Source organism: Schistocerca gregaria, chromosome 9 (assembly GCF_023897955.1).
Source record: "Schistocerca gregaria isolate iqSchGreg1 chromosome 9, iqSchGreg1.2, whole genome shotgun sequence".
NCBI lineage: Eukaryota > Metazoa > Arthropoda > Insecta > Orthoptera > Acrididae > Schistocerca > Schistocerca gregaria.
In genome coordinates this window covers 195,210,332-195,228,473 of record NC_064928.1, presented here as the reverse complement: position 1 = coordinate 195,228,473, position 18,142 = coordinate 195,210,332, and the positions used below count along the sequence as shown (strand labels likewise).

At 44.6% G+C, this 18,142-nt stretch overlaps 1 protein-coding gene across 1 annotated transcript in view; it reads right to left on the bottom strand.

The window, feature by feature from the left end:
* The window catches only part of LOC126291505 (chymase-like), a 58,261-nt gene that overhangs the window by 19,076 nt on the left and 21,043 nt on the right, over positions 1-18,142 (bottom strand). Inside the window, exon 2 of the mRNA XM_049985011.1 lies at positions 14,070-14,277. Coding sequence (XP_049840968.1) covers positions 14,070-14,277 — 208 coding nt within the window. The remainder of the gene's footprint in view (positions 1-14,069; positions 14,278-18,142) is intronic.

The following is an 18,142-nucleotide window of genomic DNA, read 5'->3' as shown; positions in this document are numbered from 1 at the left end:
TGCAACATTAGTTGAATTACGCAGGCGCGTTATGTTCTAATAAACACGGCGCCGCGTAACCGGCGGATTCAGCATCGGTCTGCACTATTTAAGGGCATCAGAGGTAGGCATCGGCATCGGTTCGACGGATTGGGCATTCGGTCGCTGTTACGTCGTCGTCATCAGTGACGCTGTCCCCGAGGACCGGCCGGCGGTGGGCGCTGCCCACTGCTGCACCGGCGACTCCCGGCGTCGTTACGAGCCGCAGCATCTGCAGGAGGCGAGCTGGGCCGGGCCTCGTACTGCCAACCTCCTACTGCCTGCACAGCTGCTGACCGAGCACGGCGTCGCGTTACCCGCTCAGCGTGACGCAGTATCGTACCTAACGGCCCAGGATCGATTCCTCGCTGGGTCGGAGATTTTCTCCACTCAGGGACTGGGTGTTGTGTTGTCCTTTTCGTCTTCATTTCATCCCCATCGACACGCAAGTCGCCGAAGTGGCGTCAACTCGAAAGACTTGCACCAGGTGAACGGTCTACCCGACAGGAGGCCCTAGCCACACGGCTTTTCCATTTCCATAACCCAACAGTCGACAAGAGATTCAAGTGACGTCAGCGACACATCAGACTAGAGCTAGCAAGCAGATCAGCTGTCTTCGAGCACTGCCTCCAATACAATAGCGAAATGAAATACGATGCAACCAGTATCTCAGTGCAGAGGATAATTTCTGGGACAGCACAATTAAGGAGTCTATCGAAATGAAGATGCAGAAAACCTAGAATGATATTTTTACTCTGCAGCAGAGTGTGCACTGATATGAATCTTCCTGGCAGATTAAAACTGTGTGCCGGACCTAGACTCGAACTCTGGACCTTTGCCTTTCGCGGGCAAGTGCTCTTCCAACTGAGCTACCCAAGCACGACTCACGCCCGTCCTCACAGCTTTACATCTGCCAGTACCTCGCCTCCTACCTTCCAAACTTTACAGAAGCTCTCCTGCAAACCTTGCAGAACCTTGGCAGAGCACTTGCCCACGAAAGGCAAAGGTCCCGAATTCGAGTCTTGGTCCCGCACACAGTTTTAATCTGCCAGGAATCTTCATGCAGAAAACCTTATAATTAAGGATGGAGGTTTCATTTTAAACGATGTATGAGGACAGGCACTAAGTTGATTAAAATCTAGCCAGGGGCCCGTTTTGTGATCAGCGGCACATATGTGTCCACACACAAATTTATTTCCCTGAGTTCACAGATATATGTAACTCCTGGATGTGTGTGGTGATGCGATCTAGCTTTGAATGTATCCACACTGTAGCAATTCATTAACAAATCACGCCGAAAAAACACGGGCTGGTAGGTTTTGCAAGTAAAAATTTCGAAGTCGACAGTATCAAAGACTTTACTAAAGTCTAAGAAGAGCCACACCTTGTCCATCCATAAAAAGTGCCAGATCATCTGCTACATGTTTTTAAGGCAAATAATGCTTTGCGACGTTTACGGAAACCCAGTTGGTATCCATCTGGTATAGCAGTTCCCAGCCATGGATTAATCCCCCTGCGGAGTAAAATGTAATTTTCTGAGCGATAAACAACAAAAGGATTCAACAGTGTTTCGGTCACAAAACTGAATTATTTTTAAAATATCATTACTACTATCACTATTTCGTAATACCATAATATGCTGATTACATAAGTTATGAACAATTTCATTTATTTGAAATACTATCATCAATGAAGGACAAATTATGGCTGAGGTGACAGCTAGTGAAACGAATGTATGAACATCATCTTCTTCACACAATATTCCCACTACACACATAGCTTATTCTTTGCACCATGCATTTGTGACAGTAAAATTGAGACAGTTACAAAACATACGCTTAAATCTCTCACGTAAATGTCTTCTCAAAATTGTAGGTAGTTTCAGAAATACGCAGAATTTGCTCCATTATTCAGTTTCCAAAAAGAGAGTCAACAATGAGACCGCAGAAAACAACAGCAAAGAAAACCATTGTTGCGCTCCGTAAACAAGAAGAAAAAAGCGTCGGTGGACTATGACACACCACCATTCGACAGCAGGGGATTGGGTAAGAGCCTTATTAACTGATGAATCCAAGTTGGAAACATTTGGAAGTAAACGCCGTCAATTCGTACGCTGATTAATCCATGAATTCCAACTGTGATGGTATGGAGATCTTCTGGAGGGAATAAAGTCGGAGGTTTGGTGAAGATAGATGGAAAGATGAACAAACACAACGGCCCGAAACATGCATACGTCCAGTTTGTGTCAGAACTATGTGAAATCTCTAGAGTTTCAGAGAATTTTGAAGAACATGGTGTACAGGAAGATCCAAAAACGGGGAATCATGAGTGGGACACACATACGATGAACGTTTAAAAAGTCCGTGCAAATTCTGAGAGATGGCACCACCGGCGCATATTCATGTCATGTTTAGTTAGTAGCATCTTTGGAAAGAACGCACAAGAAGTTTCAACCGTATTGGTTTATTTCTTTGTGTTTGGCATTCGTTTGAATCAAGGAAGTCGAGTGATTGTCAAAAAATAGATGAAACATTATTTTATGAAAGGCAAAACGCCTCAGAACACTAAAGAGAAGCTTGATGAACATTACTGTGACTCTGCACCTTCGATTAGAACAGTTTATAAGTGGTTTCAAACTTTTCTGAGTGGCCATATGGCCACAAGTGATGCTAAACGTTCTGGTCGCCCTGTGGAGGCTACAACTCAAGAAATCATTGATAAAATCCATAAAATGGTGATGGATGACAGAAGAATTAAGGTGCGTGAGATTGCTAGTGCCGTAAGCATCTCGAATGAATGGGCACATAATATTTTGCATAAACATTTAGACCTGAGAAAGCTATCCGCAAGATGGGTTCCGCGATTGTTCTCGCTTGACCAAAAACAGAATCGTGTGAAGTGTTGCTAGGATGGTTTGCAGCTGTTCAGGAAGAATCCGCAGGACTTAACGCGTCGTTTAGTCGCTGTGGATGAAACATGGATATATTATTATACACCTGAGACCAAACAACAATTTAAACAATGGGTTACCAACGGAGAATCTGCACTAAAAAAGGCGAAGACCAGTCCTTCGGCCTAGAAAGGTTATGGTGACTGTCTTTTGAGATTATCAAGGAATAATCATCATCGACTATCTGGAAAAAATAAAAACTATTACAAGTGAATATTATTCATCTTATTCGGCCGTTTGAAAACCAAGCTGCAAGAGACTGGACCGCAAAAAAGTCGTTTTCCATCACAACAATGCACCAGCACACACCTCAGCAGTTGGGGTCGCAAAATTAATGGAAATAGGATTTCAACTCGTTTCACATCCCCCCTATTCTCCAGACTTGGCTCCCTCGAACTACTATTTGTTCCCCAATTTGAAGAAATGGCTGGTGGGACAAAGACTTTATTCAAACGAGGAGGTGATTGTAGCAACTATTAGCTATTTTGCAGACTTGGACAGTCCCTATTATTCGAAACGGATTAACAAATTAGAACAGCGTTGGACGAAGTGTATAAGTCTAAAAGGGGACTATGTCGAAAAATAAAAAAGGTTTACCCCAAACACGTAAGTAATTTTTATTTTTGCACGGCCTTTCAAACGTCCCTTGTGTGAGAGGTCCTAATCCCAATTTAAACACTGGCAAAATTGACCCATTGTATCCCGAGAGTATGCATGATAATGATTAAAGGAAAGAGTGGCTATTCTGAGTAATCTAATTTAATAGTTGCATTTACGTTGTTATTGTATGAGCTTAATAAACATTTAGAAAACAATAAAATGCACAGTGTTCACCGGAAGCCGACGCACACAGATCGGTATCTGCATTCTAAGATTTGTCATCCACCACACCAATGCAGTGGAGTCCTTAGGGTTGGGCTGTTTTATGGGACGGAGTCTAGACAGTCAGGTCATCGGTCTCACCGGATTAGGGAAGAACGGGGAAGGAAGTCGGCCGCGCCCTTTCAAAGGAACCATCTCGACATTTGCCTGGAGCGATTTAGGGGAATCACGGAAAACCTAAATCAGGATGGCCGGACACGGGATTGAACCGTCGTCCTCCAGAGTGGGAGTCCAGTATGCTAGCCACTGCGCCACCTCGCTCGGTGTGTCCTTAGGACTCTGGTACGCACAGCATATGCCATTTCCGACGCCGGCAGTTCACCCCAAGAATTTGCCCATTCGATGGCTGTTTGTAATGAAAATGGATACCCTGAGAAGTAGATTAGTCGGGCTATGGAGTATGGACTATCACCGGAGGTGCTGGAAGATGAGCACATATCGGTGGCCTTCGTCCCTTGCGCTGGGGGCACGTCGTTTAAGACTGGAGGAATTTTAAGGAGTTTTAACGTTAAGAGTGTGTTCCGTCCACCTTTCAAGATTCGGGCGCTACTCGGCTCTGTGAAAGATGATTTGGGGTTTGGGAGGCCTGGTACATGCAAGATTCCGTGTGAGCGTGGGAAGGCTTTCATCGGCCGCTCGATTCGCACAATTCATGACAAGTGCGTAAAACATTGCCGTCATACGAGGCTACAAAAACTAGAAGAACCGTCGGTACCAGAACATTGCCCAAAAATCAAATTTGTCGAAACTGTGATAGTTGCCAACGCTACCGGTTTTTGGGTCAGTGTCTATAAAAAGGCAATTGAATTGGGACGGTGGATAATTTAATTAATAGAGACAATGGGTTTCCTCTCAGCAGGGCGTGAAACATTGTACACTCCCGCATCAAAACAAAACGTTCTTCAGTGTGGCAAATCCGACTCCTCGAAAATCGTCTCTCAGTGCGATATATCATTGTCGCCGGTGTTCTGCTAAGGGCGGCGCCACCTGCCCAACCTTGAAGGACAGCAACTGTTATAGGCGCCACACGGGCCGTGTAGAGTATGGAGACCACTATAGGACGTCGATTTTCAGCCTGGCTTCAGTTTGTTGGGTTGGGTTGTTTTTGGGGGAAGAGACCAAACAGCGAGGTCATCGGTCTCGTCGGATTAGGGCAGGATGGGGAAGGAAGTCGGCCATGCCCTACCAAAGGAACCATCTCGGCATTTCCAGAATGAGATTTTCACTCTGCAGCGGAGTGTTCACTGATATGAAACTTCCTGGCAGATTAAAACTCTGTGCCCGACCGAGACTCGAACTCGGGACCTTTGCCTTTCGCGGGCAAGTGCTCTACCAACTGAGCTCCCAACCACGACTCACGCCCCGTCCTCACAGCTTTACTTCTGCCAGTACCTCGTCTCCTACCTTCCGAACTTTACAGAAGCTCTCCTGCAAACCTTGCAGAACTAGCACTCCTGAAAGAAAGGATATTGCGGAGACATAGCTTGGCCACAGCCTAGGGGATGTTTCCTGAATGAGATTTTCACTCTGCAGCGGAGTGTGCGCTGTTATGAAACTTCCTGGCCGATTAAAAGGAGGAGACGAGGTACTGACAGAAGTAAAGCTGTGAGGACGGGGCGCGAGTCGTGCTTGGGTAGCTCAGTTGGTAGAGCACTTGCCCGCGAAAGGCAAAGGTCCCGAGTTCGAGTCTCGGTCCGGTACACAGTTTTAATCTGCCAGGAAGTTTCATCTCGGCATTTGTCAGAAGCGATTTATGGAAATCACGGAAAACGTAAATCAGGATGGCCGGACGCGGGATTGAACCATCGTCCTCGCGAATGCGAATCCAGTATGCTAACCGCTGCACTTCAGTAGAGCACAAGTGTGCGCATGTACACTCCTGGCCATTAAAACTGCTACACCACGAAATTTAACCGACAGCAAGTAGATGCTGTGATATTCAAGTGATTAGCTTCTCAGAGCATTCACACAAGATTGGCGGCGGTGGCGACACCTACAACGTGCTGACATCAGGAAAGTTTCCAACCGATTTCTCATACACAAACAGCAGTTGACCGGCGCTGCCTGGTGAAACGTTGTTGTGATGCCTCGTGTAAGAAAAAAAAATGGCTCTGAGCACTACGGAACTCAACTGCTGAGGTCATAAGTCCCCTAGAACTTAGAACTACTTAAACCTAACTAACCTAAGGACATCACACTCATCCATGCCCGAGGAAGGATTCGAACCTGCGACCGTAGCAGTCTCGCGGCTCCGGACTTAGCGCCTAGAACCGTTAGACCACCGCGGCCAGCCCTCGTGTAAGGAGGAGAAATGCGTACCATCACGTTTCCGAATTTGATAAAGGTCGAATTGTACCCTGTCGCGATTGCGGTTTATCTTATCTGCATGGCTGTAACGGATCGTGCAGCCACGTCTCTATCCCTGAGTCAACAGATGCGGACGTTTGCAAGACAACAACCATCTGCACGAACAGATCGACGACGTTTGCAGCAGCATGGACTATCAGCTCACAGACCGTGGCTGCGGCTACTCTTGACGCTGCATCACAGACAGGAGCGTCTGCGATGGTGTACTCAATGACGAACCTCGGTGCACGAATGGCAAAACGTCATTTTTTTCGGATGAATCCAGGTTCTGTTTACGGCATCATGACGATCGCATCCGTGTTTGGCGACATCGCGGTGAACGCACATTGGAAGCGTGCATTCGTCATCGCCATACTGGCGTATCACCTGGCCATCCAAGCTCTGTTTGACTCAATGCCCAGGCGTATCCCAGCTCTGTTTGACTCTATGCTCAGGCGTATCAAGACAGTTATTACGGCCAGAGGTGGTTGTTCTGGGTACTGATGTCTCAGGATCTATGCACCCAAATTGCGTGAAAATGTAATCACAATGTCAGTTCTAGTATAATATATTTGTCCAATGAATACCCGTTTATCATCTGCATTTCTTCTTGGTGTAGCAATTTTAATGGCCAGTAGTGTAAGTAAGCTTGGTCTCCGTCTGAATGATAGCATAACAGTCATAACAGACACCTTGAGAACAACCCCTCTACCTTAGCTATATCCTCCATAGCATTTAAGAAAAAACAAGCAGTGACCTGTGAATGGGAAAGGGATTACTAACTTAAGAGTTTTTCCAAAGTCTACCTGTCAAGGAACTTGCACTCACTTCACCTAGCCCGCATCTCAATTCCAATCTGGACCGCTCGTGTGAACCAACTAAAAATGTCTGAAGATGTTTGGAAGTAGACATGTAAAAATAACAACATCATATGTCGTAAGGGCCTTAAAGAACCCCCAAATGTATCACGCTTCCAACTGCCTAGAAGAACCTGGTGTCAAACGAACAGAGTCCCTTTTAGACATGGAAGAACTAAGTCCTTAATGTACGAATGGAGACTCTCAGACACCTCATAGTGTGACTGTGAAGATCAGGGAAGACCATTGACAACATTGTGAAGAAACGTTCCAAGAGATGTTTCAGTGGAGACTGGAATGAAATCATCAAAGCCCCGCAATAACATTAGAATGGATGGACTCTCTCGACCACACTCCGTAAGGTCAGTTGAGACCAGACCTCTTGCATATTTCTTTTGTACTTCATTGTGTAAATATTACTGTGAATTGTATATGTACATCCATATGATAAATAATAATAAATAAATAATATTAATTAGTATTATTACTTTATTATCAATAATAATATTAATGGCAGTGGTCAAACACAAAGCATTGGCAGCCTCAATTCTTTAATTTCTGCCAGTTCAGAAGTAAGGAATCCAGCATTCAAATGATTTACAAATAGTAGGTCTAAGTATTGTGCAAACATTTCAACTTGCTTTATTTTAAATGTGGTTGCAAGTTGTGGGTAAAGCAAGTGCTGAGGTAAATGTAAATGTCTTGTGACTAGGGCCTCCCATCGGTGAGACACTATGAGGTGTCTGAGAGTCTCCATTCGTACATTAAGGACTTAGTTCTTCCATGTGACGCCACTTCGCTGACTTGGGCGTCGATGGAGATGAAATGATGATGATTAGGACAACAGCACACCCAGTCCCTGAGAGATCTCAGACCCAGCCAGGAATCGAACCCGGGCCCTTAGCATTGACATTCTGTCGCGCTGACCACTCAGCTACTGGGGGCTGACAGTGCTGAGGTGTGGTGCAGAGGAAACATGCTCTGTAACAAGCGTCTACCCTAAATGTAGATAGTTAGTGTCCTTTCCTGAGGATGAGTTGTAGGTAACACTTGCGGTGCACTACAAATTGCTTCGTCATTCTATGAGAAAGATTTTTAGAAATAATCAGTACTAATTCTTTCATTGACTCAGCATTTCATGGTTTAATAAAACATGTACAAAAACTAGATATAATTTATCTTTCGTTATAATAAAAATAAGTTTTGAAAGAAATATTTTCATTTGAAAGTTAGCGGCTAAAGTTGTTGATGGTGGGATCAAGTACCTGAGGGCGGGGGGTGTACTAGCTAATACCGGATTGTACTCAAGAGGTAGTGCCCTCAGAGAGATTGGGAACCGCTGGTCTAGTAGTTGCCTAGCTAGTCATGGACTACACGGGGGGTTAGGGGTATAGGTGCGGATATTGTGATCATTGCTACCTTAATATTTACTCACCTCAGTCCGTTTGTTGTTTTCTTGCCTGTGTCCGAAAGTCTCCCCGCTAACAATGCACATAATTTACCAACTGTTACTAACTGATGTTTTCTGCATAGTAGTAATAGCAGCACAAAGTGAACGACACCTGTCAGTATGCCGGCCGCTGTGGCCGAGCTGTTCTAGGCGCTTCAGTCCAAAAACGCACGGCTGCTACGGTCGCAGGTTCGAATCCTGCCTCGAGCATGGATATGGGTGGTGTCCTTAGGTTGGTCAGGTTTAAGTAGTTCTAAGTCTAAGGGACCGATGACCTCAGATGTTAAGTCCTATAGTGCTCAGAGCCATTTGAACCATTTGAACTTGTTAGTGTAGACTAATCATTTTGCATTCGTGTGCCTACATTTAAATATCTGACATGATGCTCAGGGGAAAATAAATATTAATAGCTTGTTGTTGTTGTTGTTGTCTTCAGTCCTGAGACTGGTTTGATGCAGCTCTCCATGCTACTCTATCCTGTGCAAGCTGCTTCATCTCCCAGTACCTACTGCAACCTACATCCTTCTGAATCTGCTTAGTGTACTCATCTCTCGGTCTCCCTCTACGATTTTTACCCTCCACGCTGCCCTCCAATGCTAAATTTGTGATCCCTTGATGCCTCAAAACATGTCCTACCAACCGATCCCTTCTTCTAGTCAAGTTGTGCCACAAACTTCTCTTCTCCCCAATCCTATTCAATACCTCCTCATTAGTTACGTGATCTATCCACCTTATCTTCAGTATTCTTCTGTAGCACCACATTTCGAAAGCTTCTATTCTCTTCTTGTCCAAACTAGTTATCGTCCATGTTTCACTTCCATACATGGCTACACTCCAAACAAATACTTTCAGAAACGACTTCCTGATACATAAATCTATATTCGATGTTCACAAATTTCTCTTCTTCAGAAACGCTTTCCTTGCCATTGCCAGTTTACATTTTATATCCTCTCCACTTCGACCATCATCAGTTATTTTACTTCCTAAATAGCAAAACTCCTTTACTACTTTAAGTGTGTCATTTCCTAATCTAATTCCCTCAGCCTCACCCGATTTAATTTGACTACATTCCATTATCCTCGTTTTGCTTTTGTTAATGTTCATCTTATATCCTCCTTTCAAGACACTGTCCATTCCGTTCAACTGCTCTTCCAAGTCCTTTGCCGTCTCTGACAGAATTACAATGTCATCGGCGAACCTCAAAGTTTTTACTTCGTCTCCATGAATTTTAATACCTACTCCAAATTTTTCTTTTGTTTCCTTTACTGCTTGCTCAATATACAGATTGAATAACATCGGGGAGAGGCTACAACCCTGTCTCACTCCTTTCCCAACCACTGCTTCCCTTTCATGCCCCTCGACTCTTATGACTGCCATCTGGTTTCTGTACAAATTATAAATAGCCTTTCGCTCCCTGTATTTTACCACTACCACCTTTAGAATTTGAAAGAGAGTATTCCAGTCAACATTGTCAAAAGCTTTCTCTAAGTCTACAAATGCTAGAAACATAGGTTTGCCTTTTCTTAATCTTTCTTCTAAGATAAGTTGTAAGGTCAGTATTGCCTCACGTGTTCCAACATTTCTACGGAATCCAAACTGATCCTGCCCGAGGTCCGCATCTACCAGTTTTTCCATTTGTCTGTAAAGAATTCGCGTTAGTATTTTGCAGCTGTGAATTATTAAACTGATAGTTCGGTAATTTTCACATCTGTCAGAACCTGCTTTCTTTGGGATTGGAATTATTATATTCTTCTTGAAGTCTGAGGGTATTTCGCCTGTCTCATACATCTTGCTCACCAACTGGTAGAGTTTTCTCAGGACTGGTTGTCCCAAGGCCGTCAGTAGTTCTAATGGAATGTTGTCTACTCCGGGGGCCTTGTTTCGACTCAGGTCTTTCAGTGCTCTGTCAAACTCTTCACGCAGTATCGTATCTCCCATTTCGTCTTCATCTACATCCTCTTCCATTTCCATAATATTGTCCTCAAGTACATCGCCCTTGTATAAACCTTCTATATACTCCTTCCACCTTTCTGCCTTCCCTTCTTTGCTTAGAACTGGGCTGCCATCTGAGCTCTTGATATTCATACACTTGGTTCTCTTCTCTCCAAAGGTCTCTTTAATTTTCCTGTAGGCAGTATCTATCTTACCCCTAGTGAGATAAGCTTCTACATCCTTACATTTGTCCTCTAGCCATCCCTGTTTAGCCATTTTGCACTTCCTGTCGATCTCATTTTTGAGACGTTTGTATTCCTTTTTGCCTGCTTCATTTACTGCATTTTTATATTTTCTCCTTTCATCAATTAAATTCAATATTTCTTCTGTTACCCAAGGATTTCTAGCAGCCCTCGTCTTTGTACCTACTTTATCCTCTGCTGCCTTCACTACTACATCCCTCAGAGCTACCCATTCTTCTTGTACTGTATTTCTTTCCCCTATTCCTGTCAATTGTTCCCTTATGCTCTCCCTGAAACTCTGTACAACCTCTGGTTCTTTCAGTTTATCCAGGTCCCATCTCCTTAATTTCCCACATTTTTGCAGTTTCTTCAGTTTTAATCTACAGGTCATAACCAATAGATTGTGGTCAGAGTCCACATCTGCCCCTGGAAATGTCTTACAGCTTAAAACCTGGTTCCTAAATCTCTGTCTTACCATTATATAATCTATCTGATACCTTTTAGTATCTCCAGGGTTCTTCCACGTATACAACCTTCTTTCATGATTCTTAAACCAAGTGGTAGCTATGATTAAGTTGTGCTCTGTGCAAAATTCTACTAGGCGGCTTCCTCTTTCATTTCTTAGCCCCAATCCATATTCACCTACTATGTTTCCTTCTCTCCCTTTTCCTACACTCGAATTCCAGTCACCCATTACTATTAAATTTTCGTCTCCCTTCACTATCTGAATAATTTCTTTTATTTCATCGTACATTTCTTCAATTTCTTCATCATCTGCAGAGCTAGTTGGCATATAAACTTGTACTACTGTAGTAGGTGTGGGCTTCGTATCTATATTGGCCACAATAATGCGTTCACTATGCTGTTTGTAGTAGCTTACCCGCATTCCTATTTTCCTATTCATTATTAAACCTACTCCTGCATTACCCCTATTTGATTTTGTGTTTATAACCCTGTAGTCACCTGACCAGAAGTCTTGTTCCTCCTGCCACCGAACTTCACTAATTCCCACTATATGTAACTTTAACCTATCCATTTCCCTTTTTAAATTTTCTAACCTACCTGCCCGATTAAGGGATCTGACATTCCACGCTCCGATCCGTAGAATGCCAGATTTCTTTCTCCTGATAACGACATCCTCCTGAGTAGTCCCCGCCCGGAGATCCGAATGGGGGACTATTTTACCTCCGGAATATTTTACCCAAGAGGATGCCATCATCATTTAATCATACAGTAAAGCTGCATGTCCTCGGGAAAAATTACGGCTGTAGTTTCCCCTTGCTTTCAGCCGTTCGCAGTACCAGCACAGCAAGGCCGTTTTGGTTAATGTTGCAAGGCCAGATCAGTCAATCATCCAGACTGTTGCCCCTGCAACTACTGAAAAGGCTGCTGCCCCTCTTCAGGAACCACACGTTTGTCTGGCCTCTCAACAGATACCCCTCCGTTGTGGTTGCACCTACGGTATGGCCATCTGTATCGCTGAGGCACGCAAGCCTCCCCACCAACGGCAAGGTCCATGGTTCATGGGGGGGGGGGGGGGGGGATTAATAGCTTACGTATGCCTTATGTACGACGCGTGTTTTTTAAGTAAGTACCGTTTTGCCACACCGCAGCCGCAGCGCTGCGGTCGGCTTTCTGCGCATGTGAACTGCGTACCTACATCTGTTGTCTAAGCACTGACGCCATTACAGTCTGATTCTTCCTTGTTTACGTAGTGTACTGAGTGTTTAAGATGCCTCCGATAATCGCGAGTCCCGCCGACTGTGAAGTACGGGCTGTTATAAGATTTCTTAGTGCCAAAGGCCTAAAAGCTATCGATATTCATCGTGAGATCTGTGCAGTTTGTGGACAAAACATTATGAGTGATGGAATGGTAAGAAAGTGGATGAGAGCATTTAAAGATGGCCACACAAATATGCATGATGAACAACGGAGTGAGCGTCCTTCTGTCGTTAATGAAAGTTTGGTGCAGGAAGTGGACAATAAGGTGAGAGAAAACATACACTTTACGATTTCCTCCTTACGGGATGACTTTTCTAATGTTTCTCGTAGTGTTTTGTATGGCATTGTGACCGAGCACTTGAATTACCGCCCGCATCTCGTGGTCGTGCGGTAGTGTTCTCTCTTCCCACGCCCGGGTTCCCGGGTTCGATTCCCGGCGGGGTCAGGGATTTTCTCTGCCTCGTGATGGCTGGGTGTTGTGTGATGTCCTTAGGTTAGTTATGTTTAAGTACTTCTAAGTTCTAGGGGACCGATGACCATAGATGTTAAGTCCCATAGTGCTCAGAGCCATTTTTTGAACTTGAATTACCGAAAATTGTGCGCCCGTTTGGTACCGAAAATGTTGACGGATGTGCACAAAACCAAACGTTTAGACAGTGCATTGACTTGCCTTAAGCGGTACCACAACGACGGTGATGATTTCTTAAGCCAAATTGTTACGGGCAATGAGATGTAGGTGGCCTACGTCACACCAGAATCAAAGCAACAGTCCATGGAATGGCGGCATTCAGATTCACTCAGAAAAGTAAAGTATAAGCAATCAATTTCTGCCTGGGAAATCATGGGCACAGTTCTTTGGGACAGAAAAGGAGTATCGTTTGTGGAATTTCTGCCTCGTAATGAGATACTCAATGCAGCAGCTGTAAGACATTGCAAAATCTGCGCTGTTCAATTCAGGACAAAAGACGTGGGAATTGAGCAAGGGCATCGTTTTGCTGCAAGACAATACCCGTCCGAAAGTGGCGAATCGGACCAATGATCCCATCACATCTTTTCGGTGGGAAACTCTAGATCATCCTCCGTACAGCCCCGATCTTGCGCCCAGTGACTACCATCTGTTCCTGCACTCGAAGAAACACCTGGGCGGTCAGCGTCTTCAAGACGATGACGAAGTCAAAACAGTGGTGATGCAGTGGCTAACAAGTCAGGCGGCAGACTTCTATGAGGAGGATATTCAAAAACTGCTACAACGTTATGACAAGTGACTCAGTATTGACGGACATTATGTAGAAAAGTAGATTAAGGTACAGGCTTTCATGTAAAAATAAAATTATTGAGATATTTTAGCACGTCTTTTTTTAATTTCAAAATGGTACTTACTTAAAAAACACGCCTTGTATTTGGAGGTCCTAAAAACATGCTACTTATGGTAGTTATAATCATTAATCTGCAAATGTAGTAAATACTAATGTAATGTTGTTCAGCACACTGCCGCAGTCATCAGTAGAAATATCTACATCTATACACCTAACACGCGGTGTATTCTACAGCCTTCGATAGTGCCGGAAGAATGCAGATAGTTGGGTTAGAAGTAAAAGACAGTGGCAATGAGCTAGACGTAACGAGAAGGACTCGAGAATGAAGTGTCCGTACCAGGCTGACATACTCACTGTCTCATTTCCGTGACGGGTATAATACCGACGAAGCCGGAGACCATTTCGAAGGCGCGGTACATGTGCAGCAGCATGATGTCGTGGTCCAGTCTGTCTGGAGTGGGCGGCTTGTAGTAGCTGACCGTCGCCGCGACACGGATCTGGACGTTGATCTTGGTGAAGACTCTGTCGGTCGAGAAGTCCACGTCACCAGCGAAAACGATAGCTGCGGGCAGGCAGTATGAGTCAAGGGTCCACCTTCCCCAGAGCGGCGCGGGCAATGCCCTCTCCTGGAATCTGGGCTACAGGGTTTACAATCATCACGGAATTGTCGCGATATACTACAAGCGACCATCTGCGACCGTACTAAACTACATACTAAACCCTCTAGCAAGTTCTCTGCCGTATAATATATAAACCCTCCCCCCTCCCGAAGAGCCCTTGAAGGCCCAATATACCGACCGGCCGCCGTGTCATCCGCAGCCCACAGGCGTCACTGAATGCGGATATGGAGCGGCATGTGGTCAAGACACCGCGGTAATATATTGATTACTTCTTGCTACTGTAGTGTTATCTTGAAGCTGTGAGAAAGGAGGACAGGCGTTCCAAGGCGCGGAAGCAGAGACGATGCTGAAGGCAGACGAAACTGTTGTTGTTGTTGTGGTCTTCAGTCCTGAGACTGGTTTGATACAGCTCTCCATGCTACTCTATCCTGTGCAAGCTTCTTCATCTCCCTCTACCTACTGCAACCTACATCCTTCTGAATCTGCTTATTGTATTTATCTCTTGGTCTCCCTCTACGATTTTTACCCTCCACGCCGCCATCCAGTACTAAATTGGTGATCCCTTGATGCCTCATAACGTGTCCTACCAACCGATCCCTACTTCTAATCAAGTTGTCCCACAAACTCCTCTTCTCCCCAATTCTATTCAATATCTCCTCATTAGATATGTGATCTACCCATCTAATCTTCAGCATTCTTGCCGGCCGCGGTGGTCTCGCGTATCTAGGCGCGCAGTCCGGAACCGCGCGACTACTACGGTCGCAGGTTCGAATCCTGCCTCGGGCATGGATGTGTGTGATGTCCTTAGGTTAGTTGGGTTTAATTAGTTCTAAGCTCTAGGGGACTGATGACCACAGCTGTTAGGTCCCATAGTGCTCACAGCCATTTGAACCATTTTTTCAGCATTCTTCTGTAGCATCGCATTTCGAAAGCTTCTGTTCTCTTCTTGTCTAAATTATTTATCGTCCATGTTTCACTTCCATACAAATGCTTTCAGAAATGACTTCCTGACACTTAAGTCCATACTCGATGTTAACAAATTTCTCTTCTTTAGAAACGCTTTCCTTGTCGTTGCAAGGAGAGATATTATTACATGGAGTAAACCGTAAGGAGAGAGCGTTGCGAAAATGCAGACGCCCTCAGACGCGGTCCCAGGGCGCTAGTTACTCTTCAAGGAATTAACATGTAACTTCATATGTCGTCTACACGCTGTGGTAGGTTGCCACCGTAGAACTTTGTAACCAACAGACACGCACTAGTGTATAAAGCCAGCTTGATACCAGCCCTGAGAACAGAAACGTCAGTAGACTCAGAGGAGTTACAAAGAGAGCTAAAACTCCAAAAACTGTTGCCCCAGCAGTCCCTACTCTGGGAAGCCCGAGGGGCGTATCTATATGACATATAACAATAATGTTGCAAGTCTTATTTGGCAGAGCAGTTACGTTGAGCTTTCAGCTCAACAATGTTGATACCAAATACGGATTTAATGCAACTGCATTAACGTCCCCGCCTTAGGAGCAGTAGAAGGGACCTAACTAAACCATAACTGGCAGGCGCCTGCAAGAGACCTGCGGGATTGGCTGGGTGGCTTTAAGTGGGAAAAACAGTGCCCCCACGCGACTCTTTAAAACCCCTAGATTCCGCATTTTGACAGAGTTCTCAGACAGATGATCCGGGCGCCGAATCCGCGTCCGTTGACTCCAGCCTCGGTCCAGCTCTGCGTAAATCTGCTCTCTCACTTGGAGTGACTCAGTGAACAGTGTCACATTCAGTATGTTTTGTTTTGCAACTAAGTTGTTGCCTTAAGATGCTGCTAGAGTTTGCTACTGTGGTTAGCATCCACTCCTGGGACTTCTGCACTGGCTTCTGTTGTAACAGTGTTATTCGTGGTTTTTCTAACCACAGAACTAGCCTCCAGTCTATTAGTTACTCCTGTCTGGAATAAACAACTATTTCAAAACCCTGTTTGTCCAAGAGTCTCCGCAACGAGTTCCCTACCGAGTCTCACCACCTGTATTTCCAGTAAAAGCCTGTATCAGTGTTGGCTCAGATAGGAGAAAACAATCAAATGCCTTCACTGTGAATTGTCCTTCTGCCTTCTGCTCTGTACCGCTCGGAAGCACAGGCTAACCAGCAACCCCTTTTTCCCTCTCCCACCTATGTCAGGATACGACAGTCAGTTTCCGAGGCCAGAGCCGCTACTTCTCACTCAAGTAGCTCCTCAGTTTACCTCACAAGGGCTGAGTGCACCCCGCTTGCCAACAGCGCTCGGCAGACCGGATGGTCACCCATCCAAGTGCTAGCCCAGCCCGACAGCGCTTAATTTCGGTGATCTGACGGGAACCGGTGTTACCATTGCGGCAAGGCGTTTGGCACGTATAAAATATGCCAAAGGCAAATTAATTTCACTTTTAATGCGAACATTTTAGATTAGGCTTTACCGTCACTGTTACTGACATTAAACGAAACAACAAATTTACTGTTACCAGTCATTGTTTATTTATCCCCACGACGGGTTTCAAAGGTTTAAGCCTCCATCGTCAGGTGGGTCTACATTTGTTACTATGACATTTGTGTTTGTGTTGTGTTACGATTTTTTTGGAGTAACTTGTGGCATTGTCTAGCGGACAAAACAAAACACTATTTCAGAACATGGTTTTGGGTTTCTTTTGACAAAAAATTAAACGAATAGCTAACGGTAAACATAAAATAAGTAACATAGAGTACCTCTAGTGGTCACAGCTTCCTTTCGCTGTAGTAACACATCACATGTATACTGTCATATTTTGTAAATAAGTTGTTGTTGTTGTTGTTGTTGTGGTCTTCAGTCCTGAGACTGGTTTGATGCAGCTCTCCATGCTACTCTATCCTGTGCAAGCTGCTTCATCTCCCAGTACCTACTGCAACCTACATCCATCTGAATCTGTTTAGTGTACTCATCTCTCGGTCTCCCTCTACGATTTTTACCCTCCACACTGCCCTCCAATGCTAAATTTATGATCCCTTGATGCCTCAAAACATGTCCTACCAACCGATCCCTTCTTCTAGTCAAGTTGTGCCACAAACTTCTCTTCTCCCCAATCCTATTCAATACCTCCTCATTAGTTACGTGATCTATCCACCTTATCTTCAGTAGTCTTCTGTAGCACCACATTTCGAAAGCTTCTATTCTCTTCTTGTCCAAACTAGTTATCGTCCATGTTTCACTTCCATACATGGCTACACTCCATACAAATACTTTCAGAAACGACTTCCTGACACTTAAATCTATATTCGATGTTAACAAATTTCTCTTCTTCAGAAACGCTTTCCTTGCCATTGCCAGTCTACATTTTATATCCTCTCTACTTCGACCATCGTCAGTTATTTTACTTCCTAAATACCAAAACTCCTTTACTACTTTAAGTGTCTCATTTCCTAATCTAATTCCCTCAGCATCACCCGACTTAATTCGACTACATTCCATTATCCTCGTTTTGCTTTTGTTGATGTTCATCTTATATCCTCCTTTCAAGACACTGTCCATTCCGTTCAACTGCTCTTCCAAGTCCTTTGCCGTCTCTGACAGAATTACAATGTCATCGGCGAACCGCAAAGTTTTTACTTCGTCTCCATGAATTTTAATACCTACTCCAAATTTTTCTTTTGTTTCCCTTACTGCTTGCTCAATATACAGATTGAATAACATCGGGGAGAGGCTACAACCCTGTCTCACTCCTTTCCCAACCACTGCTTCCCTTTCATGCCCCTCGACTCTTATGACTGCCATCTGGTTTCTGTACAAATTGTAAATAGCCTTTCGCTCCC